The sequence below is a fragment of the Polistes dominula genome, unplaced genomic scaffold (assembly GCF_049000335.1).
Source record: "Polistes dominula isolate Pdom_NZ unplaced genomic scaffold, Pdom_raw_medaka contig_15, whole genome shotgun sequence".
NCBI classification, from domain to species: Eukaryota; Metazoa; Arthropoda; class Insecta; order Hymenoptera; family Vespidae; genus Polistes; species Polistes dominula.
The window spans coordinates 6980638-7007985 of record NW_028300915.1 but is presented as its reverse complement, the minus strand read 5'-3'; the positions used below and the strand labels follow the sequence as shown (position 1 = coordinate 7007985).

At 32.2% G+C, this 27348-nt stretch overlaps 2 protein-coding genes across 3 annotated transcripts in view; one reads left to right on the top strand and one right to left on the bottom strand.

The window, feature by feature from the left end:
• LOC107072215 (uncharacterized) overlaps window positions 1–18693 on the bottom strand; it is a 35423-nt gene extending 16730 nt beyond the window's left edge. The window contains exon 1 of one of the 2 annotated variants that reach the window (XM_015331977.2): window positions 18535–18693. In XM_015331977.2, coding sequence (XP_015187463.1) covers window positions 18535–18551 — 17 coding nt within the window. In that variant the 5' untranslated portion in view covers window positions 18552–18693. Of the gene's footprint in view, window positions 1–15408; window positions 15473–18534 lie in introns of those variants that run through there. The other variant, XM_089170082.1, reaches the window with a different exon arrangement.
• Window positions 18694–19221: 528 nt separating this feature from the next.
• Window positions 19222–26870, top strand: LOC107069267 (uncharacterized). The gene is made up of 3 exons (XM_015326436.2): window positions 19222–25021; window positions 25129–25305; window positions 25582–26870. Exons 1-3 carry the CDS (start codon window positions 24732–24734, stop codon window positions 25928–25930), a joined length of 816 nt encoding a protein of 271 aa, XP_015181922.2. The 5' UTR covers window positions 19222–24731; the 3' UTR covers window positions 25931–26870.
• The last annotated feature ends 478 nt before the right edge of the window (window positions 26871–27348 follow it).

Genomic DNA, 27348 nt, shown 5'->3' with positions numbered 1-27348 from the left:
GAAAATGAAGAAGAGAGAAGAAGAAGAAGAAGAAGAAGAAGAAGAAGAAGAAGAAGAAGAAGAAGAAGAAGAAGAAGAAGAAGAAGAAGAAGAAGAAGAAGAAGAAGAAGAAGAAGAAACGGACGGGATCCATGAAACAACGGGGATGTTGTCGAATGATTGATTGATCGATAGCGTGATTCTTGCGAAAAATCGACTATTGAGGTTAAACTGAATTACCCGATGGAGGATACTTATTCGACAATTTTCTTCCTGGATTTACGATTGTATGACAGAAACAAATCTTTTTTGTCGCGTCATGTTTTTCCTATTCAATTTTTGATAACGAAAAAGAGAAATAAGATGGAAGATTGGAAGAGTAGTACCTTTAAAGCATTCTCGATGAAGATAACGGATGTTAATAAACCATTATTCATCCTAAATGTGTTATTTACTTTGGATATAATTTTTTGAAAAGGAAAAAAACAACTAAATGATGACAGGTAGGCGCTAAGTGTTGTCCCGAACAAGAAGGGTGGTCCATCAAGATCATCGGTTTTGGGTATAGCGCGTGTTAGCTACCTGTTCTCTCCACCTTCTTCACACGTGCGAAAGGACAGGTTGGAATTAATGTTGTCGAATAAGCAAGGAGATATATGGAAAAAGGAAGACACGAATTTACGTAAAAACGAGGACTACGCGAGGAGGAGGGTCTTTGTGACAATGGACACACCTGTTTGCATTCAAAGATTTAGACAAAAGGGGGTGGGGACCTTTGTGGGAATCCTATTCCCTCTGCTTGCAGTGTACCTAATACCTATATTGATCATCCTGTCGTGTTATACACCAACCGATTCAACATTCAAACCAATGGTTTCAAAACAAATCGAATGATTCTTGAAAATTAGCGGTGCTTGGACATCGAGAAATGTATTAACGACGTATGTACTACTCTGTTTTCACACTAACAGTTTGCTAACTTCGATTTACCTTCTCGAGAGAGGTCTCGAAACTACGAAAGAATCGATCCGTGCAAGAAGGTACGGAAACAATGGAAGAGAAACGAACAATAAAGCGAAGCTGAAGCGTAGGAAAGAAAGTGAGAAGGAGATAGGGTGAGGAAGAAAGAGATAGCAAAGTAGAGACGGAGACAGAAAGAAACAGAGAGAAAGAGAGAGAGAGGATAAGAAGGTAGAACCAGCCAGTTCTAAAGCAGCCAGCCGCGTCCGAAACATCCGCTCGGCATTTTTTCTTCTACTTCTTTTTTCCCCATCTCCACCATTTGTCTCAAGGATCCCCTTTTGCCTTCTTTTCTCTCCCTTCACCTTCCTATATATATATATATATACCTAAGGACCTAACACCGAGTTCCATTCAAGCACATTGAGAAAAGGAAGGAAGCAAAGAAGAAGGACTTCGATGTGAAGCCTCGCGGCCTTTTACTCCTCGTATGGACCCTACCAGTTCGAAACTACCTCCTTCTTCCTCCTCTTCTTCCTCCTCCTCCTCCTTTATTCCAACCAATCGTGATTAACAAAGACCCATTATCCGTTCTTTCGACGCACGTTAAGCATCCAAAATATTCTCTATGTGGAAATTCTTCCCTCTTTCTCTCTCTCTCTCTCGATTATATTCCATGCTACGAACTTTACACTCGTGCCTGGAAAATTTAATACCTGTTAGTAGCTAACTCTCCCGCTCACTTTGTTGAAAGTTATGAACGAGGAATTTCAACTCGATTTATCTGTTTTCTCTCTCTTGGCATTATTATAATATATTTCAAAAAAAAAAAAAATTATTATAAACACTCTGAGGAAAAGTATTTAAAAAAAAACCAACGAAGAAAAAAACTTACTTATAAAACTAATTAAAAGGAATTAACAAAGATAAAGATGTACTTTTGAGAACACGCGTTTACCAAAATTTACTGTCCAACTTTCTTCTCTCCTTACACGTATATAAACGTACAAAGTTCTCTTGGGCGTACCTACGTGAAAAGCTAATTACGTGAGCGAAAAGTCAGAGAGAGAAAGAGAGAGAACTACGCCCAAAGCTCCATTCCCAGATCGTTAATTCCGCGTACTAGGCCTAACCCTGCCATTACGCGTCTTCGGCAGTAAACTCTGATTACACGTTACGCACCAGTGCAGGAGAGATATTTGGAAGAAAAAAATGACGGGAGAATGATCGGCGAACACAAAAGAGAAACCATCGTTATCACCGATAATTGGATAACGTAACATAGGTACGCATCGAACGAATGAACGAAGGAACGATCATTCATTTTTATCATCCTTTAAATATTCGGCTTTTGTACTCGTTTGCTTTTTGATTTTGCTCGTTTTTCGTGAGAAAAAAAAAATTATATGGTTTATGTTTGGTAAATTATTTCGCGTTTGGTGCGTATTAGTATAATATTATAATAAAAATTACGAAACAGAAATGAGAAAAGTACTGTTAAATCTTTAAAAATATTGATATAGAATTGAACGTTTTGATGTATTTTTGAATTATCTAACAAGCCATGTCACCATTTTCATCTATTTTAGAGAGAGCGAGAGAGAGAGAGAGAGTAATTTCCATATTTATCGACAGATAATTTTCGCAATTCATATATAATCAAGTTCTCATGATCGTTCTTATTTCTGTTCAAACTCGTTCCTCAAACTAGATACTAAAAGACGATTATCGTGTTTCCAGATTACTCGAGATCTTATTTTATATAAAATCTACGACGAGTAAAAATATTCAATGAAAAAAAAGGGATTACTAAAATTCTATTACTTTTTATATTTAATGTTATAATTTTTCATTGATACGAATGTTAAATGCACATTAATATTGTTATTTGTAGTGTAATGTATAATGCCGAATAAAAATATAATTTAAATTTATTGCACTTGTTTGTTGTTTCATTTATCATTTTATTTTGTGTATTATTTTTTTTATTGATTGCTCATTTATATCGAAAGAAAAAAAATTAATGATCTGCTATTTGGCATAATTAATTTTCTCCGTCGAAAATGTCGATTGCAGACAAACGAAAGTTAATGTTCTGCTCGTTAATCGAACAGGTCCAAGAATTATGATCTTTCTTATTGCTCATCGTTCATCGTTGTTTATCGATTAAGTAGCTACGCGAGTTTGGTCATGTAAATTGTGTAGATGCATTGTTCGATTAGATACACGGTGGTCGATCCGTCTAACTTTTTCTCAAAGAGGATTTTAATACAAGACAAGCGATACAGCATTGTCTATTTCTAATGTACTTCAATGATAAACATCTACAAACGTGTCACACGTGTATTTTGATAAACGATTTTATTGTATCTTTTTATAATTTACGATGTTTACTTCTATGATAAAAGAAAAGGACCTATTTCTTTCATTTTTCATATTTTATATAAACGATTCACAGGGCGAAGCGATTAATTTCACTTTTACAATTGTTTTAAATTTAATTATCGAGCAATTGATCAATATTTAATTTGTTAATATTGAAAATAAATTTCTTTATTAATTTAATTTAACACTGTTAAATGAAAACTATTTTTTATAACCTTTCGAATAATAAATGTTACGACGATGCATGTTATGTTATCAATTTTCTTTACTTTTATTTTTTGTGTGTGTGAAATTAATCAATTTAACAAACGAACAAATTAATTAGATATTTTATCTACATTCTATATATTATTATTCGTTCTTATCCAGTTTTTTTTTCTTCAAACACAAATTCTATTATACACGGAAGAGTTTACGTATAACAGAATTTCTTTCGTCTGATAAATCACATTGGTGAAAGCGATATATATACAAGAGAAGATGAAATTCGAGACGACAGAGAGAAACTGTGGGATGGAGTTACGTTTATTTCGCGAGATGGAATTTCTATAGTGCACGAGTCCCAGCCCTTTCCCGCATCCACGGAATTCCTCTTACATTTCATCTCATTTAAATCTGACGTTATAGAAATTTTCTGATATCCGTCTCTCAGACGGATTCTTCGTTCCAGACGGAAAAATTTCAATTTGTATTCGATCCTATTTCTAAATTAATATTATCCAAAATGTTATATCAACTCGCAAGAGAATTTACAAAGTTTGATTATTCCATTCTTTTTATCTCCCCACCCTCCCCTTTCCTCAAATATGAATTGTCCCAAAATTGAAGCCTTCCTAAATCATTTCATTTTCCTTTTTTCCAATCCAAAAATATTCAATCCAAAAGGATTTCATGAAGTTTTCAAAATAAAATTGATAAAATAATACACAAGAATAACTCGTTTAATATTATACAATGATAAAATTGTCTAGTACCTATCAGTTACCTTTGAAGTGTTTTTACAGCGTAACGAGACCGTTATATTTCGTGTCGTTTAGCACGTTAATAACACAGAGAGAACATTCATACGGGTGAACGTTTAATTTGTATCTCGCGAATATGCCAGCACGTTCTTGCTAACGGTTCCATGGAATAACAAGGCGTGTATGTATGTATAGATAGTAGTATATATAGTACGTGACTGTGATGTGGTGAGAACTCATCGATGTCGTGATCGCATCGCGATACTTTTTGGTCGGTCACAAAATTGCATCGAGGAAATGGTACCAGTTTTTTTTAAGTCTGCCATTACTATACCTTGGCAACGATGAAAAACGACCGCATTAAATGGAATTGCTTTTTTCTCGGGTTACCAATCGTATATCGAGAAAAACCAAGCCATGCGCTCTTTGGGATGCTGCAGAAAAAGGGGATATTCGAACGCTGACAAACTGCCGGAGTTAGTCCGGACAAGTTTCGTGAGACTGTCGTTCGGTTTCCTCCCCCTTTCAAACTTTCATTCTCTCTTTGTAGGAAATTCAAGAATATATACCACCCTCGACTTCTTCCGGAGCTAACGATTTAACTTTTATTATTCACAATAGAAAATCTAAAACTCGTCTAACACAGTCATTATTTCTTATTACGTGAAATCGTTAATTCTAATGTTATTATTTAACTGGATTAATTCATTTTTATTCTTAATATAATTATTTTCTGATTTATAATTTTCTAAAAATATTCAATATATATATATATATATATATATATATAATTGTGTAGCCTAATGATTAAATTGTTTTATATTTACTACCACAGGAAATATAAAGTTCGTTAAACATTTTTAATCCCTTTAACGAAGAATTATAATTCGAGGATCGTTATTTACGAGAACTTAATAGTCTTTCGATATATTATTATGAATTAATTTTTATAGAAATATTCAATAATACTCATGAATGAATTAACGCACATATTAATATTGCCTTATTGTTTAAAGATTACATACACTCGTTAATAGTTGTGAGAAAGTACGATGAATACTTCAACATAAATTTGCCTTATATTGTTGACTTATCACTAGTAAAGATTAATTATCGCCAAGTTAGTATGTATCAGACGATATATACTTCCTGGAACATGAACACACCTCAATAATAACCGTTAACTTGGTTCAAGAGCATGACCGTTCTTGTCATTTCTCTCATGGGAAAATCAACTTCGTATAAATATTAATGAGAATTATTAACAGTTAAACCTATCAATTATGCATAAATCAAATTAACTAAGGATGTAAAAATATATCGATTGAAAAAACGCGATGATTATTTTTATCACGATATTTTTTATGTTTTATATCATCTATCGAACTTTCCGAAAATAAATCCCTTTTTTTCCATTCACGAATAATCTGTCTGCCCGAATATTTGGTAGACACGTAATAAATTCAATTTTCTTAGATAGCTGTCTCAGAAGGGTGGTGACTATAAGCGAATATTTCGACATCCGTAAAAATCATGTGTCTCTTCATCCCTTAAATCCAATACAATAAATCACCATTCCTCAAATTTAATTTCAACACATACACGCATTGATTAATGATTTTATATTTGAATCAAATGGAATAAACAATATTTCTAAGATAAATTTAAGAAGAAATAATTTTTCGGGAAAGTTATTTCCCTGTTCGGAAACTTTATCGAGTATCTCATCCCCTAAACATCTGTTCCCAGGAGAATGTGCCACCCTCTCCTCTTTCATTCTTTCAATCGATCGATCGAGATATCCTGGACATCTTGATACTAAACAGACCCTTCTAGTCTAGAAAAGAGATCTTAAAAGAAATATTACGGTTACTAGTATTTATTTATTTCGAATAATATGTGAAAATTGTTACTAAAACATTTAAACGAAATGAATTTAAACCTTCCGATTAATTAATCGAAAGTATGCGAGCACGTATCTTTGTACTATTAACGAATTTTATTTATAAATATACGCTTATTATTATATTTATTGCTTATTTCCATATTAATAGTTACCAAGATAGAAATATATGAAATACCGTATTACAACGTGAACACTTGCTGGGAAAATGGACAGCTGCCAGCATTAACTGTCTCTATCTCATCTCGATAATACGCTCAGCAAATTTCAACGATATTAATTTTGTATATGGAATTCGACACCAAATTAGTACGCTTCAATAATTGCTTTCGTTTTAAAATAATAGGATTGTAATCACTAATCCTTCATTTAAATTCTCTTTAAAGTTTATAAAATCCCCACGAATTCATATATTCGCTAAAGATAAATGATAATTATGATATTAATTTATAAAATTCTTCTCACTTTTATTCGCTTTGAGAAAAAAACAAATAGCCTAATTAAAATATTAACGGCGATAAAAAAATCTTCTTTCATATTATAAGAATTATATTTATCCCTACTAACTGTTTATAATATATTACATTTATATGTTTAACTATGATGTCAATTAATAGTTAATTTTTCACATAAATCGTGAGAATAATATCTAATAGGAATCAAATACAGTTAGACAAAAATTGATAAAACCACGAGAACCGTAGATCGAAAGAATCAGAAAGATAAGTAAGAAACGTGTTTTACTTTGTGGAAGTATCGGATCTCATAAAACATGCGGAAGACATGTTGATCTTCTCACAGATATTGACTTGCTTCCGTGCTACGTTTGCATATCAACGAACGATGTAAAACATATAAAATGTAATACATACTTGACAAGTTTATTTTATCCTAGTACGTGTCTATGAATTATCAATGAATAATCAAATCGATTAAAAAAACCTATTGAAATTTATTCAATGTACAACCAAGTAAGAAAAAAAGATATATATACTCAAGATATATAAGTTATAAAAGAGAAATACAATTGAATTGTATGCACGCGTACTCTCTCATATCAAATACGATCGCGTGCCTGTTACGAAGCGACGAACAATTTATTGACATTTATTGGGTCAGTGTCAATGACCAAGGTTTAAGTATCACCCTAACGCAAGCATCAATCAAAAGCAGTCGCAAAGCATTGTTTCAATCGGTTACGAGAGGCATTGCACAAAATATTGCATTAACGCGAGTATACATATATATATATACACACATACATTCGTTCGTTCAATAGTTTTATTTTTTTATTTGGATGAAAGATCGATCGTTGCAAAGTTGTGTTTATCAAATTGCTTTCAAAAAAGGAATAATCAAGTTAATTAATTATTCATTTCCCATGATATTATAACATTCGCATTAGCTTAATGTCCCAGATATTATCTTTATAAATATAGAGATACCTCGTATTGATAACACTTTAATATAGGTCAATATATTCTTAAAGTAGAACAATCGATTTTCTAAATTTATATACGAACTAACCAATATAATAATCTCATCAAATAATCCAAATATATAAATATACAAAAAATATAACATAAAACTAACGCTCTTACTTGTCTCTATCAAACACTGGTATACAACTTTCTAAACGCATTTCTAATCTTATTTTCCATTGAAATGGAAAGCGAAATGATGGACGATAAAATTTCAACGCTCGATTTGTTTCGAAAGTAAAATAGAATCGGATTCCATCGTAGTAGGTAGTTCTAGAGCTTATTTAAATTTACGATCTAGATTCAAGTACGTTATTCGCGGCTAAATCATCGTTATCCGAAGATCATCCTCGCGATGTTTTGTAGCGTGTATCTTCTTAGTACCGTCTTACCCTCCCTCCCCCCGTCCTCCACTCAGCTCTTTCCCTCCCTCGTTTAACGTCTCATCGAGTATACATGAGCGAACTGGCCGAACGAGTATATCCGATGCACTCTGAAACGCATATCCCCGACTTCTCTTCATCCTCCTCCTCCTTCACCTCTCTTCATGCACCATCTCTTTCTCTACCTTCTGGTGCCCTCGACGTGGTCGCTGCGCCGTCGGCTCTTTGACCTCGGACCATTCAGTATAACGGTGCATCGGCCTGGACGTTTGCCTATTATGTCACTATATCCGAGAAAGAGGATGTTGCTAGCTTAAGTCGTTCCATAAATCACGATTCGAAGAATCACCAAATACGGTACTTGAGAAAATTTAACAATCATGATTGTTGTTTTTCTATTTTTTGAATTCTTACGAAACGAATTAATTGAACTATATTGATAATAAAAATGAACTATATCGAAATGAATAATAAAAATATATCACATTAATTATATTTTGAATAATATTATTAATACAAAGAGTTAATTTAAATAATTAAACATTATTACTTTTGAGTACTTTCGTATGCGAGTTCTTTGATAAATTGTGTAATAAATACATATAGGGTTATTCCAGATATCAAGATGTAATCACGTGCACCGGTTGATATGATGGTATAATATAATATAACCACATAAGTACGCGTAATCGTGGTATGCAAGAGCTCTTCTATCGTATCAAACGACACTTCAATACGACTAGAGTGCGTGTTTCTTGCATAATGAGAGACATCGAACTAGAGAGCACGCGTCCCTCATCGTTCCTATCTACTACCATCGGGATATAGCGATATAATTAAGGAAAGACGCTTAAGAGATAATGAAACTCGAGGAAATTGGACGGAAATCATTGTGCTATGAGAGAAATAGAACCAACAAAAAAATAAAAAATTAATTTAAAATAAGAAATAAAAAAGAAAAACAAGGAAAACGCAAAAGAAGACCAACAAATAAAAAACAAACAGAAAAAAAGGAAAATAAAGTCGAGAGAAAATTTGCTGGTACCGACGTAAGATCAAATCGAATAATCTTTTCTTATCCTATTCGTACGAACATGACTTTTATCTCCACCCTTTTTTCTCCCTCTCTCTCTATCTACCCTTTTGCTAGAACTCGGTCTGTTATTTACGATTCGTCCCGTCCCGTATCCCAAGAAAATTTCTGTATTTGCATCAGTGTATTCGTACACTCTTTCTTTATACGAGTATCTCTCTCTCTCTCTTTCTCTCTCTCTCTCTCTCTTTCCTTTTTTCTTTTTTTCTTTTTCTTTTCTCGTCGTGTTCCTACGAGTCGAACAGTTGACTTTACCGAGGGCTAATTGCCACTAATTACGAGTCGACGCGATTCCCGCGTGGTACTAAACACCCCGAGAAAAAAAAAGAAAAAGAAGAAGAAGAAGATAGAAAGAGAGAAAATCTTGTCCTTAGGTGAGACAAGGAGCAACGGGGAAGAACGCACGAAGGAATCGCGAGGGGTGTAATTTCTCTTTCGAGTAAGCCGCCCGTTCGTTCTTCCTTACATTCATCGGCATGCCTCGAGCGTTTCGAACATCACGGATTACTATCTAACTCCTTTTTATTAACTTCCTGACATTTTATAGCGCCAGGTAATATTCTTCATGGATACACTACTCTCCTCCCCAGTATAGTTCGAATTCATTAGCAAAAATTTCTACTATTTTTTTCCTTGTACCTTTCCAATTTACCGTTAAATTTTCTTCTTACGTTATAAAATTAACCGTTTAGAAGAAGAACAACTAAATATATTTTCATATACAAATGAATAATTTTCATATAAAAATCTCGTAAAATGAGAAATAAATCGAACAATAAGAGATCCACGTATACAGGTTTTATAGAGCAACTAGACCGGACTATAAACTTCGTTCTTTTTTACGATTAGTGCAATCGCATCGATACAACTCTTGCAAAAACTCATATTACTTGATGATAAAGTTTGTTAAACTATATACAATTTCTTTTTTTTTCTATCTGCATAAAAAACAAAATTATATATTAGACGTTCCATGTATAACTGAAAATCTATTTAAAATAAATTATGAATAATAATAATAATAATAATAATAATAATAATAATAATAATAATAATAATAATAATAATAATAATAATAATATGTATTTTAATAATAATAATAATAATAATAATAATAATAATAATAATAATAATAATTATTATTATTATTATTATTATTATTATTATTATTATTATTATTATTATTATTATTACATATATTTAATTGTTTTTAAATATATATTTCAAATCTTTACGTGAAATGGGTAATATCGTTAAATTAAATTAGTTATTCGTATGTCGATTATTTTAATTAATCAAGATTTATTTACATATAAATATTTAGTTAACATTGGCACGTTTTAATCTATTAAAAATCAGATTCGACTGTAAGGGTTGAAAGGGATGACTTAAGGTAAAGCAGAGAATGCGCATTGCTCACGTGCCGATTCACGCGTTCGTTCTCGTGCGTGGTTGTACGATCGTTTACGAGGCCATTTACGTGTCTGCTTATGCAACGTGTCGACATCACCCATACACGTATTTACCTACGTGAGGAAGAAATAATATATCGCACGTGTTTTGATCAAAGCTGTCAAAACTTCTTCACAATCATAACAATTATCCATCTTTTACAAAAATTCTCAATGAATGATTTTCCGACAAAACTTTGTTGAATTTTTCTTTTTTTACTCTCTCTCCCCTTCAGCTATCTACAAATACCTTCTCACACCTATACAATACTATCGAAAAAGATCAAGTCATTCTCTACTACCTCTCCAGAATCAACACAGCACACGGCTTTTATATTACTACATAGGCCACTCATTCATTTTATTAACCGATCTTGACTTTAATGATTTGACACAAATTAATAATCCAACATTGACTATTCTACTAATTAAAAATAAATATAATAAAATAATAAAAATATATGTGGGATTCCCCTTCTCCTGTTAGTCTTCCTCGTGATGTGCCTTCGACGATCGTTTCGTCCAACTCTTCACATCCACTCTCTTCTTCTCTCTCCTTTGTTTCATATGTTACCTTAACTTGAGCCATCGTTCTAGCCTCTTTACTTACTTTTAACACTTACTACCGTCTTACTATCTTACTGTTACACCAACACTACCGATTACTATGCAACTTTTAATCTAGCATTCACGCGTGGTCCACTTTTACGCGCAACGCCCTTCTTCAACTTTTCAATCGGATTCACACTGTTGGTAACCGTAACACAACTTTACAACTTAAAACAGCTTTACACGACTTGATATTGCAATCGTGAGACCTATTTTCTTTCTATAATCCCGGCTGCGAGCCCCCAAATGTGGGATTCCCCTTCTCCTGTTAGTCTTCCTAAAGGATATCTAACGAGTAAAAAGGAAAGAATTCCGCGGTGTTATTAATAGGTTGATGTAGAAAGAAAAACCTCTCTTCACGGATATGCAATATATTTAATATAAAGAAGTAAAAATACAGTGATGGTAAAACGCCTTCTTTGCTCGGCTACTAAACGATGACTGCCTCTTGGTTTCTTTTCTTTAATTTACTTCCTTGGGTGACGCTCTTTCTATCGTTATTCGGCTGTTTATATTACATAGTTTATCCTTTGCCTAACTATATCCGATAAGTACTCTCTGGCCCACTCATGCTTAAGTGTTCTCACTCACATTCTCGCACCCCACATATATATTATAAATAAAAAAATAAAATAAAAAATAAGTCGAATACGTTACGTTTTAAACGTAGAAATACGTTATTAATATCTAATATTAGAATTAAAGTATGGTGTTGAATACTATCGTAAAACAAATATCCATCCAAACGTGCAATCTCTTAGCTCTGTCGTTTAAATCAACAATTATTTTTCTACGTGTAGGATCGAAATGTATGTAAAAAGAAGTAAAAAAAGACAGACGTGTGTGTGAGTACCAACAATAAGTAGGGGTAAACTAGCATGCGAAGCACGGCGTTTAGTTGTCGGAGTAAATGTTTGAAAGGAGGGGGAAAAAAGGCATATATTCACGTAAATGCGTCCATCTTGCTTTGACGTGTACGCGTTTATCCTCGGGGATTTAACAAGGGCTGTCACATGTGTCGTACTATGGTTACACTTGTAAAGTATGATACAGGAAATGCAGAGCATGTAAGTTAGAAAGAGAGAGACAGATAGAGAAAAAGAAAGAAAAAGAGAGAGAGAGAGAAAAAGAGGAAGAGAGAAAAGGGGGGAAGAGCAAGCAAGTTGCAACGAAGGCAATAAAGCTCGCTCTGTCTCGTTACGAACACTTGACACGCGTCTAGCCGACCAACCATCCATCCATCCATCCATCCATCAATCCATCCGTTTCACCTTTTCACACTATTTTCAAAAAGAAACCGTCTGCGTCTATAACGTATCCGTGTGTTACTATATGACGAAACTCGTTCGTCTCACAAGGACACGTATTTTAACAGTATATTATACAACTAATGCGGAAAGTTGTCGATTACCCACGAGAGCTCAACTTCGCTCGAGTGGGCAATCGACAACTGCGCACTAGTTGCATATACTATTTTTTATTACGAAGGTGGGGACATATTTGGTACATAATTTTGGGAAAAAATTTTAAATAAATTTATTTGCATAACGGAACTTCGTTTTTTTTAAACAACGGAATATCGTTTCCCTCCAATTTCCGAGTAAAGTTTCCTTTCACCAAGATCGATAGCGTATTCAAACAGGAAATAAAATAAATGAAGAACTAAATATTAATCTTATCGTCTACAATATTGACACTTTGATTGTATTCTTTTTATCGTCAACTTTCGTGTGGTAAGTATAATTTGCGAAAGTGAGTTTGCGAGTTGAGCGAAAAGATTACTTGTCGCACTCAAATTGACATTTATTTTACTCAAAACGCGTGTTGTTATTGTAAAGTAGGTAAACAGCGTCTTTCCGACCCCAATAGCGACCGAAAAGATAGTACTTTCCCCACATGAGTAATAAAAAAGAAAGAGTTTTGCAATTCAAAAAAGGGAAAATGATCCTTGAATTTGCAGGTAAAAGTAAAACTTTATCAAAGGAACTCTAAAGAGGTCAGCAGCTTAATTGGATAAATTCTTAAGCATATAAACATTTAGTTTATTAAATGCAATGATAAAACGGAAATATGAATATTTTGTGAAAATAATTAATTTGTATTTTTATATTATCAATATAAATATATTATTGAAGATTAAAGAAATATTCAAATCGAGGTATCATTCCTCTTATTGTTGTATTTAATGATTGAACGTAATTACTATTGTAATTTAAAAAAAATGACTCTAGATGTATTTAAACACGATACGCAAGGTGTTCGTGTAACGAAGGGAGCAACTAAATCTCTAGACGAGAGGAAACCACTTCAACAGAGGCTGTACAAAGGCTAATAATAAATAATAAAAGTACGGTCATAGCAAAGCCACGAAAATCACAGAGGGCCAAAGCTGTATTCTCGACATATATTGAAAGGGAAAGAGGAACGATTACGCGCACTCGACACGCACTCGCGCCGCGATTTCTCGTTTGACCCCTAAAGCGTCTACTACTACTACTACTACTACTACTACTACTACTTTTACTCTTTTACACTCTTATTCATCAACCAACCCTCCTTTTTTTTTCTTTCAACTCTTTCCCGTGGATCTACGAGCTACTTCGTTGCACTCTCTTTTTTACAACCCTCATATTATTATATAATGAGTTAGGATCACGATCGACGTTACTGTCAAATTATCAACATTTGGTCAACATTTATTTTTAATGAACGAGATAATAAGTAACAATAAGAAAACTTTCTTAGAATATAAACAACATTATTTCCCTAAGCACGAAATTTCTAAGAATTGAATCTCATCATCATAGGACTACTCGAAGTAATTTATTCATTTTTATCGTAAACCCGAACGAGTGGTAAAACCCAGATAAGGATAATTCAACGTGTAAAAATAAGCCGATAAAAGTCAAATTCTTATCATCCGAATTATGATAATTATGGAAAGAAAATCTTACTTAAATAATATCTTTTCTAAATTCTATCTTATCCTTCTGATTTCTGAATTACGATGATCTGAAAAGTGTTAGTAAAAGAAAATTTTTCTAGCTAATAAATAATTATAAAAATAGTTCAATATACTAAAAAATATTACTTATTTTTACACATAGAATCACTTATGCATAAATTATACATTTGTGCCCATAATTAAGAAAGTGGTCTAAGTCAAAATTAATAAAAAATGAGTTTATCAGTTATTACGCACAACATTATTTTAAACTAAATAAATTCAATTTAATTTTCACGATATTGTCAAAAATGAATCGTTAGATAATGTTTGTTATTTCAATATTATATAGAATTCATATAATGTTCAAATATAAATCTTTAAATATCTCGAAACAAGAGATATATAACTTAGACCACTTTCATAATTATGGGCACATTTGATAACACTGAAAAATTTCTCGATCTAAATTTCTCTAACGGTAAGTAAAGAAAAAATGTCCTAAAGTTAGATCATCCTACATAACGAAGCCAATTGTTCTTCCTTCGTGACATCTATTTTTAATCATTTTTCTAGACGAAGGTCGGCAAAAAGTGAAGAAAGGGAAAAAAAAACATGGAGAAATAACTTGGCGTACATACGTGTAAACGCGCACTCGTGCGTGGGCGACCCCTTCAGCGAACGAAATATCGAGTACCGAAGGCACCGACGGAAAACACGAAGCATGGCGTCTCCCTTCGAGAAGCCACACTGCTAAATTACGACATACTCAAGCAAATTTATCGTTAGCATAGTGGAATACACCTTGCTTTAGTCATCGGAATTATTTCCACTGCGTCCCCTTCTTCCTCATCCTTTTATTTATTTCTTTTTCTACTGTCTCTTATTTCGATTCACTTTCAAGAACTATGCACGCGGTGCATATATGTAGTTATGCATGTACGTATGTATGTACTCGCAATGTTCGTTTTATTCATCCTACTCGATCTTGGAACGATCACTTTCGTTCCTAACGTGATTTTATACTTCGCTTTTATTGTTTATTTATCGTGTCAATATTCTGTGCTACGCGAACAGCTGATTTTCACATTTACTCGGTTTACACGCATCGATCTTTATCCTTTCATATTAAGCTTTTAAATCTTTTTTAATAATGAATCTCATTTTATTTAAATATTTAATATAATATTCAAATATAAATTTAATTTGTGTATAAAATATTAGGATTATAAGATGACAGATTTGTCGAGAAACTTACTTCATTTGAAATCTTGATGCATAAAGTTTCATTAACTCGAATATCTCGGTATAGCTTTGAACTCTTCCCTAAAAAAAAGGATTTTAATGTAAATACTAATTATATTTTATTTAAACCGCAAATTGGAATTTTAAAGTTCATTTAAACGTTCCGCAATAAAATATCACAGGCAAAGTAATTAGAAGGAATTAATCTTGTCTCTGATTAATCTTCGTATATCATAATTTGGCACAACTTAGTTCACGAAAAACGATCTTGTAAAATATAAGAAAACTAAAATGTTCTAAACTAAAACGAATTTTGATAAAAATAAAAAATAACAATACTGAATTACTTGTGATGGTGATCAATTAACAGAACAAATTAGTTCCCAAAATATAACGTGAGTAGTACGACTAGAAATAAACTCCGCATCGCCATGTTCCCTTTTTCAAGACGATGCCAAACGACACGAGCTATCGATCACAGACGATTTTAAACGAATCTAAAGGCAATTAATTACTTGATTTCTTTACTCTATTCAGTTTTAACCACTTTTTTACTTCTAACACTCTCATATAAATAGACAATCATATTGTTATTTCTATTTAATATGACAATCTATAATACAATAATATACAATTTCATTTTTATCTACTCAATCTATCAGAATTCTATAAATAACTCAAACAAATTCTAATCAAATTGAACATTAAACTCGTCAAAATTATTAAGTAAAAAACGTAATAAAAAAAAGATTAGATTATGTTCAATGCACAGCACTCCTCTATTTGTTAAATATTATTCCAAATATATAGTTCATCGATATTTACATTGTCACTTTCTTATGATTGATGAGAAAAAGTTATTATATACATATCCATATGCGTTAGGAACATAAATACCCTGCCATATGAGTGATTTATGTATTATACGATTCCTCGCGTATGTCCCATGACAAATACCATCTTCTTGTAACTCAAGTTAGGCGAGGAAGCTTAACGGTTAATACAGATCATAGCAGATTTTTCAAATTCACATTTTTCTTTCTTTTCTCTCTCTCTCTCTCTCTCTCTCTCTCTCTATATATATATATATATATATATATATATATATATATATATATATATATATATATATATTATCTTTCTCGTATCGCTGCTATGAAGTCAATAATTTATTACGATGGGCTTTGGCTCGAGCAAGAGTCAATATTGACCGTGCTGGGATAGAGACTACGGCGCCGTTCGCCGCGCACTACAACAAATTCAATCGAGAAGGTACTGTTCGCAAATATTTGCATTAGCTTTCTCGAACTTAACTTGTGGGGAGAAGATAGAGAGAAATTACCTGGGAAAATGAAAATAATAAAAAGATTCCAAAAATTTACAGAGATTCGAGTTACGTCAGTCAGTAACAACTCGAGTGGATCCCATCGAGTAGAAGTACTTTACTCTTAACATTCAAAGCTATTATAGTAAATTGATAACACTAATTGTGTTGATTTAAAAAGGAACAGGTAAATTAAACGCGAAATCTTGTATCTTTTTTTACGATAAATTCATTTTATGCTTGAAATAAATATATAATCTTATCCGTTTAAAAGGAGACTCCTAATAATAATTAATTGAAAAGTTCAAATTTACAAAGGTTTTTTATTATATTAAATAAAATGAAAATTTATTTATTTCTTTTTTTCTTGAATAATCGATATTTCCAAAATGTGAAGATTTAACTTCATATATTTTCTTTCTACAAATTGTCTATGCTATTTCTTCTTATAATGTAAACCACCCTATGAATCGTTTCTTTAAAGTATTAGAACATCTTATTTATCAGTGTTACGTGAGATATTCTATTTAATTAACTAATCATTTGATTTATTCGAGTAACTAATGATCTTTCTTAAGAAAACATCTGTGTTATTCGATTAATAATAAACAATCATTATTACGTTTGCCATAACGATTATTAAATTAATGATCCGTAAAGCTTTTAACTGCAAAGCGCGAGTATCATAGAAGGATTCTGCGTGGATTCGCTTACGAAAGAAGATAACGATGGACGTTAAAGGACCATTATCGACTTTCGATATTTGATGTTGGGAACAATGAAGTTGCGAGAACGTACCGTAAAGTTTAATGCTTGAAATATATCGTTATTAAAATTTTTAATCAGAACTATTACGCGAAACGCACCGAATTGATGGAAAAAAAAGTCAACAAAGTTAATCGAAACGATTTATAAATTGTTGACAATTTTAATTAGTAACATTATTTACTTGTTTCTCGATTTGAATATGTAAAGAAATGATGAATTTGTAGATAAAAGATTTGTTTGTTATTTTCAATTCTGTTTAAAAGACAACAAATGAACTGTAATATACGTCGTTTACTTCTTAAAGAGCATGTATATATATACAATCGTAAAATTATGCAGTAAATACATGGTTCATAGAGTTGCAGCCATTTATGTCAAATTGGTTAAAACGCATAACCATTCGAAACGGCATAATGTTGCTGGAGGAATGAGAACGTTCTCCAGCGAAAATCATTGAAAGCACTGAGGGAAATCCTACTCGAGCGTTCAGTGCAATTTATTCGCATTACACGCAACTCCAACGTAATTGCAATGCGTTAGAAATGTTACAAACGATCCCTACTACTCTTATGCTAATTCGAAAATGTTTGTTAACTTTTCGTGTAATAAAATTCAGAAAATTATCAATATAAACTAATTCAATCTATCACACGATGATTACAATTGATTATTTTATTTTTATACATAACTGTGAGTATGAAGACATCACTAATTGGTCCATTCATTTCTTCGTATCTTCGAATTTATTCGAAGTATGAACAAAAGTAAAAAAAAATTAAAATTATAAACAGTTGAAATTCGTTGTTTAAACGATAAGTTATTTTAAACATTAAAAGATGATTATTATCCTATTCCTCTTTTTTTGAAGTATATCAAAAATATTGAATATAAATTGAACGAATATAATACATTTCAATCATGTTACAATGTTTTATCATTGTGATTTCTATTTAAATAATAAAATTAATTACATAAAAAAAAATATACGAATGTTTTTGAATATAAATTTGAAAATAAAAAAGATAAAAATATTTATTTTTTTCTAACCTCATAGTTCCAAACATCCTTTCTGTGATAAAGTAGGTAAGAGATAAGCGATATCTTAATGAGGTACGATCCTTCCTCTCGATTCGTGCTCGTAGAAGTAAAGACAAGGAACACACAATAAGCGTGACATCTAATGTTTACGAAAGAAGCGCGCTTCGACGACTGAGCCGAGCGCCGTGAGCACGAGTTAAGAGTAAGACCGAACCCCACCGAGCATCGCCGAATGTTACCGAATTTAATCGAATACTGCCGAACATGTGTGAAAAGGATGTTCGAAAAGAAAAAGGCTCCTGTTGGCCCACCCTTACCTTCTTCTTCATTTAACGTTTTTATTTTTTATAAATTTTAACTTATTACCTTTTAATCTCATAAAATAAAAAAAATAATATTATATTATTATTATTCATTCATAAATACAATTATACATATTAAAAATCTTCCAAAATTAAGTTTCATTATAAAATAATTCAAATTTATCGTAATATTTATAAATAATTATAAATTCGATGAATATGAAAACTTATTAATTAGTACTGTACAAAAAATAAAAAATAAAATAAAACAGAAATGAGCGACAGAATTATTGGATTGGAAAGAAAGTATCCGCGGAATTTGCCAATAGATGGTGCTAGCGTCGATATCTCGGTTTGTATGATTCTTCTCGGGTTATACTATACGCCATTTGAAAGGTGACATTTCAAGCTACATTCTTTATGCAGACAGTTTCGCAATTCGTCGTGCGTGTCAAAAGTTATATTCCATTGAAAATGAGTGAAATTTCCGAAGAAATACGCTATGTGATGCTTTATTACTATAAAAAAGGCAAAAACGCTGCAAAAACATGCCGAAAAATTTGTACGGTCTACGGACCTATTTCTGAAACGGATAGTGATTGGTGATGAAAAGTGGATCACATACGACAATGTAAAAGATCGTGGTCGAAGGCCGGCGAATCATCCCAAACGGCGGCCAAGCCCGGATTGACGGCCAAGAAGGTTTTACTGTGTGTTTGGTGGGATTGGAAGGGAATCATCTACTATGAGCTGCTGCCCTATAACCAAACACTCAATTCGGACATATACTGTCAACAACTGACCAGATTGAAGCAGGCGCTTGACCAGAAACGGCCAGAATTGGTGAATAGAAAGGGTGTTGTGTTCTATCAGGACAACGCTAGACCGCACACATCTTTGAGGACCCGGCAGAGACTCCGGGAGCTTGGATGGGAGGTTATATCACACCCACCGTATAGTCCGGACCTGGCACCAAGTGATTACCACCTTTTCCGGTCCATGCAAAATGCTCTTGGCAGTACTAAGCTGCCCTCAAAAGAGGCTTGTGAAAATTAGTTGTCTCGCTTTTTTGCCAATAGGGATGAGGGCTTCTATGAGAGAAGCATAATGAAATTACCTTCAAAATGGCAACAAGTTATCGAACAAAACAGCGCATATTTGACCTAAATCGGTTTATTCATTCTTTGTAAATTTAAATTTGAAATAAAAGTAAATTTCCGCGGATACTTTCTTTCCAATCCAATATAAATTTAATAAGTTACGTTCAAACAAAAAGTACATCGATTGTACAACAAACCGGACATTATCAACGTCATAAAATCACGCCGATTAAGATGGGCTGGTCACGTGGCGCGCATGGGGGAGGATCGAACGGCGCACAAAATATTGGTCGGTATACTAAACGGGAAAAGAACACTAGGTAGACCGAGACGTAGATGGAAGGATAATATTAGAAGATACCTGAAGGAAATAGGATACGAAGACCGCGAATGGAAGGATCGCGCTCAGGGATAGGAACAATGGCGGGATTTGGTATTTGTGGCAATGAACTTTCAAGTTCCTAATGCCAGTTAATAATAATAATAATAATAATAATAATAATAATAACGTTCAAACAAAAAAAAAGAAAAAGAAAAGAAAATTATGAACTCAGGAAGGAATGTAAATAAAGGTTCTTCCAGTTGAGGGAAATTCGCACTCGCGTTTCCAATGGTTGCATAAAAATCCAATAACTTTTTTTTTCTTTCTACTCCCAACTGTTATCTAACTTCAATCGTCTCTCTAGTTTCACATAGTATGACTTGCGAAGGTAAGGAGGCCAGGTTGCCTGGTCGTTGGCAAACGATACGAGGTAGTTCGCGGTGTATGAAAGAACAGCCGAGCAATTCCCATAGCAATGTGCCCGTATATGCGTTAAAACGAAGTGTATCTATGTGTATAATATATATATGTATATAAACCCGTGACCGAGTCAGGAATGCCATGGCATCGTATAGAAACATGTATTATACTGCATGTACCTAACTACAACGATATCTGTGTGTTAACTCCTATCCAACCCTTCCTAGTTTCCTCCTTCTACACATCTTTAGTTCAATCGGAGATCCGAACCGATAGCTTTGACCTAACGATCCGATAGAATCGACAACACAAATCAGAAATAACGGACACAAACAGCAAGTACTGATCAAAGGTAAATAGACCCTATTCAAATATACACGATGAAATAGCGAAAAGTTAAAAATCTGTTTAAAAAAAAAAATAACTACTTGATTTCCTATGTTAAATGTTCCAAATATCAATCAGAACGTAACGAAAATAATTTGATACGCGTTTATATTGAGAGTACAAGATCGTAGTTTCGAGTATATAAAACATCGTTACACTCTAATGATTGTATTTTATTTTGTATTATTTAAACAAGCAATTTCATGTATATTTATATAATGATAATATTTAGTATTCATTAAATAATAATTAGATAGTATTAAAAATTTATTATCTATCTTAACTCTTCATGATTTATTCATTATAGAACTTACTTAGCAGTATTTTAAAATGAACAGAATTAATAGAATCTACCAATTAAAGATCATGATTCCGATTGCTAAAAAGTATTTAATACTAAATTATATTCCTTTTTTTCGTGATTTGACATTGTTATTGATCCTTTCCGCACCTTATGATGTCTACAAGATCGACCCCACGTGTTTCGGTAGAATGTCACAGCAGTTGCTAACTTTCGCAGATGGTAAGGACATTCTCACTTTGGAAGGTATCTGTAACTTGGCAGCGATTCGCGATTCCGCTTAGTAGTGCATGAAAGTTTTGTCAGATGATGAACCAACCTCAATTCGAGATGATGAATTTACATGGGCTCATTGCCAAAATACGATTGATATATTACAAAATACTATCGTTATTAGAGTAATTTATAGAAAATAATTTATAATAATAAATCAAATTTGTCTCATCCAATCGAATATATAATTTTAAACATTTGTCTTACCTTTAATACAAATGTCTCTTGGCAATGCGTTGAAATCTTCATTTATAGTGGTAATATATTATTCAATCAAAGTAAATCAGATGAAAATTATCTGAAAGTATTCCTTTTTGATGCAACAACCTATGAATTTTATATTTCATCGTTTACACACATTATAGTTACAAGATTACTTAAGAATTATATTATATACTACTGTAATATTATTCCTATGGAAAATAAATATATATTACATTGAATCGTATCGCATTGCATAGCATCGGATTAAATCGGATTAGAAAAGCATAGAACGATATTTTATCCTCAGAATTCTTCTTGTTATTATAAATTTTATATATTTTAATATTAAACTTTTATCGAGAGCTCGTATCATTTTCATTATGCTAATTGAAAAAAATTTTACTCGTATGAATGCAATCATAGTGTATTTCGACTTGGAATTGTTTTAAAAATTTCTCTTGCACATACACAAAGGTGTCCGACTGAGAAATGCTAGAATGATCAAAGGACCACCCTCGACGAAATTCGTGTCCTACTAGAGTACACAGACCGACTACCGATTGCCTGATCACTTTTCAAAACCCCCGTCGACTTTTATTACTCGTAAGACTTTATACTCACGATTGTCGGCAGCTTCCATCAAATAATTAAACTTTACTAACAGGAAAGCGAATAGGTATAACTTCCAGCTGTTAAAGTTCAAAGAAAAAATCATCTTACATCTATTCCTGTCAGTTTACGAATTACTAAACACAAATAAGTAACGTATAGGAACAGATCAATTCCATGAAATACTAAAAATACATCTTTAGACTAACTTTTTTTGTATGTTTCATCAGAAACTCTATAATTATGTTCGCTTGTAATAAAATTATTATTATTATTACTTTATTATTACCGAAGAGAAAGAGAAAAGGAATCGTTAAAATCAACATTAATATTAATGATGCCTTCACGCAAAACCACCAACCCAAAAGCGTCAGACTGATGTAATAAATATTGACCACCCTGTAATTAATTTTCATTATCACTCGCAAGATAATTTTATCTATTCGCGATTGAATATCAAAGTAATATCTATACGAATATTAATAGGATACAGCCTGTAACTCCAAATTCCCTCGTCGTAAAATAAAAGCTAAACAAAAGGTGATATCAAAGAACAAAATAAAGAAATAAAAATTTTTCTTAACCTTCAACACAGCGGGCGATAAATAATTTCGGTAGATCCGCTTCGTGTGGGCCAGTATTATATTATTTTCTTTTTCGTAGCACACACACGTGCACATACGTGAAAGAATTCATCCATTTGCATATCACGTAGAAGAGAAAAAGAAATGCTTTACGTTTTGCTCGCTTTTGTTGAGATGGTGCACAACGATTTCGAGCCGCCGGCTACTAAGCCACCTTCGATCGTAAATAAAAATATACCTACTACTATATCCTTCCCCCTTTATTCGTATTTCGCTTGCTAAACTTTTCACATACGAAACATTCTCTTTCTCTTTTTGTCTCTTGTATTATTACTTTATATTCTTATTGGATAAAAAATATATACGACATACATACATAAAATAAAATAATCTTTTACTTTGTTAAAATAAATGTTAAAAATATTTATTAATTGTCTACGATTCGTTGAAAATTTTATTCCACAAGAAAATATTTATAATAAATCATTTAACATCCCTATTTTTTTAGTAAAAGAAAAAAAATTTAATTAGAAACAAATTCTCGTAATAAAAGTCTTCCCTGATTTACAGAGAATGAGAATGATACGTGAAAAGGATAATTGAAAATCGTGGGAAAACATGTGGATGAAAATGAAAGGGTGAAAACGAGTATCCCCTCTTTACCAATGTAATTTCGTTAAAATGGGTTGTGATCATATGCCATCTAATCGATTAATTTCGTTAAAACGTTTGTGGTTAATCGTTTTCATTTTAAAAAACCAACTTCATTCGTTATATCGATGAAAAATTTTACCTCGTTAAATCGATTTTTGTATGAAATAACTTTATATCTACCATCTCGCAAAAACTTAAAATATATATATACATATTATAGGGAAAAAAAAACAAAAAAATAAATTTCCAAGTAATTCATCGACGATGGAACATAAATTAAAAAAATATTATGAAAATAAAATCGTTATAAAAAATAAGAAAAAAACTAAAATCAATTCTGTAACAAAAATCACTCGAAGTATTAGCAAGAAATCTCTCAAGTCCGACAATTTGAAAACTTTTGAAATATTTCTCATTCCAAATAAAAGTGAAAGGTAAAGATCTATATTCTATATTGTTTTTTAAGACAATAATAAAACGTTTTCTTTTTTCTCTTCTTTTTCTTAAATTAAATAACATCGTCGAGAGCAAACGTTAATTTAAGTAATATCGTGTAAAAGAAACCAAAGTCAAGTAAGACTGTGGCTATTGGTATTCATGGTAAAGTCGTTGGCCCTCGTTGACTTTCTAAGAGGCAGGTCATTAACTATCCGTCAAAGTGTCGTGTAAATAATTCTACGTACAGAAAACGGTTTATTTATCAGTCCTACGATTTTACAATATCCACTTAGGCCGTAAAATACTCATATGTCTTCCTATTTTTTTACATTAATGCCTATTCGTATATTATTTTCAGCCATAAAGCAAGGTTTTTATGTACATCGTAATATTAGAAATCATCTTGTGGTGGAATTTGAACGTTTCTTCTAGCATGATGAACATCATTCTCCTTTCTCACATAAACTTACGCTTACGTATTTATTTCGATAATAATGATTTTATAATTGTAGCATACTAATTTCGTAACGTTACGTGTAAGAATGATAAATAGAATAATCGTAGAAAGATCGAAAGTATAAAGCGTTCATCAAATTAATCATTAAAAAAAATATGAACATTTTAAACCTGCTAATAATCCTTTTACTTTATCTTTCAAGGAATATAAAAAAATCTACAATATCCAATCCTTCAAAAAGAACGACACTGACTGGAAATGTGAAATCTAATAGCCCTAAACTATCTCCTTTAAAAGTTCCACGAGATGCAGCAGTACATTTTGGAAATTTTTATGGAATTACAGAAAATACAATTAGAAAAACTAATAACGGAGATCATGGTGTTAAAAATGTTGATTTAAAAGCATCGACAAAATCAGAATTTACGAGACAAATGTTTCATAAGTTAATAGATAAAAAATAACATTATTACAGTTAATTACATTGATCTGTCCTATTATAAAAATAAATGTAAAGAGCATAATGCATTAATATATTTCATTATTTATTAGATTAGAAAGGTCAGCCGGTACTGAGGAATACGCAAGACAAGTTTCTGCTCTTTTAGAAGAGACGGTTGAGCCAGCAAATTTCCGAGTGAACCCACTACCATCCGAAAATTCTATCCCCGATGGAAGACAAAACCCCACGGGATATCCGCTTTGGTACAAGGACCCTTACAAAATGCCGTGAGTATAATCAAAGCGGTCTTGACCCTACTTTATCTTGTAGTAAGCTCTTCTCTTTCTGCGTTAACGAAGAAACCGGACCAAGAAGAGTACCGTAATAGAATCTTTAATATTACAAGCATCGATTTTCTTTCCCTTTTTTCTATTTTTTTTCACTTCTTTTCGTTCACGTCATACTTTCCCAATCAATTTTCGATAGAACATAAATATTTATATTTTCTATGATATAATCATTGCAAAATTTTAATCATTTCTAAATCAACATTTCTGTTATAGAATCACAGCAAAAAGAGAGTATCAGCTTCTTAAAGAAAAATATGCCAAAATGAGTATAAATTCAAATGTACAATCAGAAAATTACAAAGAAGAATTTTCAACTTCCGAGGATGAAATTGACGTCAATTTCGAAATAACAGAAGAAGATAAAAGAAATACGGCTGAATCTTTAACGAATCGATCATTCAATCATTCGTCTATCGACGAGAATTCCACCAAAAGTTCTGTTTCGTATGACGAAAATGATGACGAAAACCATTCGACGATATTATTATCGGATGAAGAGGACGAGAACGAGAACGAAGATAAAGATTACGAAAACGTTGATACTGCGCTTTCCGTTCGATGATTCGATTCTTAATTATTTCAAATCTAAACATTAATTTGATCGCAAATCACGTCCGTAATATCCTATCGTAAATTAAAAATCTCGTAAGAACGTGATAAATCATCGAATTGATCACAGTTTCGTTCCTACAATCCAATGTAAACCTAATTGCTCCGATGAATTGTTTTCTCATTCGGAATCTTGAAAACTGAAATTTTATAATATACTATAATAGAATTGTTTTAATTTATAAAAAAAAAAAAATTGAAAAACTATCAAAATAGGAAAAATATTTTTTCTAATAAGATATTCTTATAGGACCTACTTTCGTATAATACTTAAACCAATTAGTTTTCGCATGAAGAACATTAATCATTGTTTCTAGACCGCGCATACAGCAGAAAGATCTTATTAATCTTGGAATACATTTCAAGCGCTAATTAGAAGAAGTCATTATACGGCGGTATTACTTTGCTTTATACCCTGTAATTAGATTAGGCTCACCGCGCGGCCATGCCACTGCATTCTTTAATTAATTCAAATAGAACTATCTAAGAATGTGAAAATCGAGCCGATTGTAGACAGTTAAAACAAAGAGCATACTTAAATACGACCGGAAATTTCGAATTTTTTAATACTTCCGTCAGTGAATATGATTTAAAGTTTATTGTCATACGATAAGCAGAGGACAATTATCCTGAAAAAGATAGATGATCTCGAATTTCCTACGGTGTAAACCTTTATGATCTTACCTTATAATATAGAATAGTAAAGATTACCTGGTACAGTTTTAGCGATTTAATAAAAAATAAAGTACTATTAATCACATAAACATTAATCATTACTCGTATTGTGAACAATAATCTTACGAATCAAAAGGACAAAAATATGAAAGAGACAAACAATATAAATCTTGTTTAGTTAGCTTAAATAACTTTAAAAAAGGTATAAAAAAAATAAATAGCATCTAATAACATGAAGATTTTTCGTAAGATTATACGAAATTATCCTTATGAGATTGCTTACTAAAGAATCCTGTTATATGTTTCTCCAAGGTTCTTGATATTATCCCTTCGTTTTCTCATGAAGTAGAAAGAGGAGGAATTCAGAATCTGGTTTGTCGTTGACTGTGAAGGAGGGTGGCATACTATCAAAGACCGTAGTATCCGCATTGTTTTCGCTTCAGCGACAAACGCAGGGGTGCGTTGTAGGGTTCTCTTATCGATTACTCTGCCTTTCCATGGCAAAGACGGTTTCTATGTATCTTTAACGAGACCGGAAATGTGATTTTCGATTATCACGTCTGACTCACAAAAAGTGTAAGCTCCAACACCTTAGAGTAGACTAACTAAACATTCACATTCCCCTATATAGATTATTCTAAATAGGATAAGATAATGTTATTTGGGAAAAATATTGCACAATGCATCTTTTTATTA

What these genes read in the sequence shown, in the direction of transcription:
- LOC107069267 (XM_015326436.2), top strand. Translation starts at nt 24,732, where the DNA reads ATGAACATTTTAAACCTGCTAATAATCCTTTTACTTTATCTTTCAAGG. An exon ending in ACGAGACAAATGTTTCATAA is followed by an intron (nt 25,022 to 25,128) that starts GTTAATAGATAA and finishes ATTATTTATTAG; the next exon opens with ATTAGAAAGGTCAGCCGGTA. An exon ending in AAGGACCCTTACAAAATGCC is followed by an intron (nt 25,306 to 25,581) that starts GTGAGTATAATC and finishes TTTCTGTTATAG; the next exon opens with AATCACAGCAAAAAGAGAGT.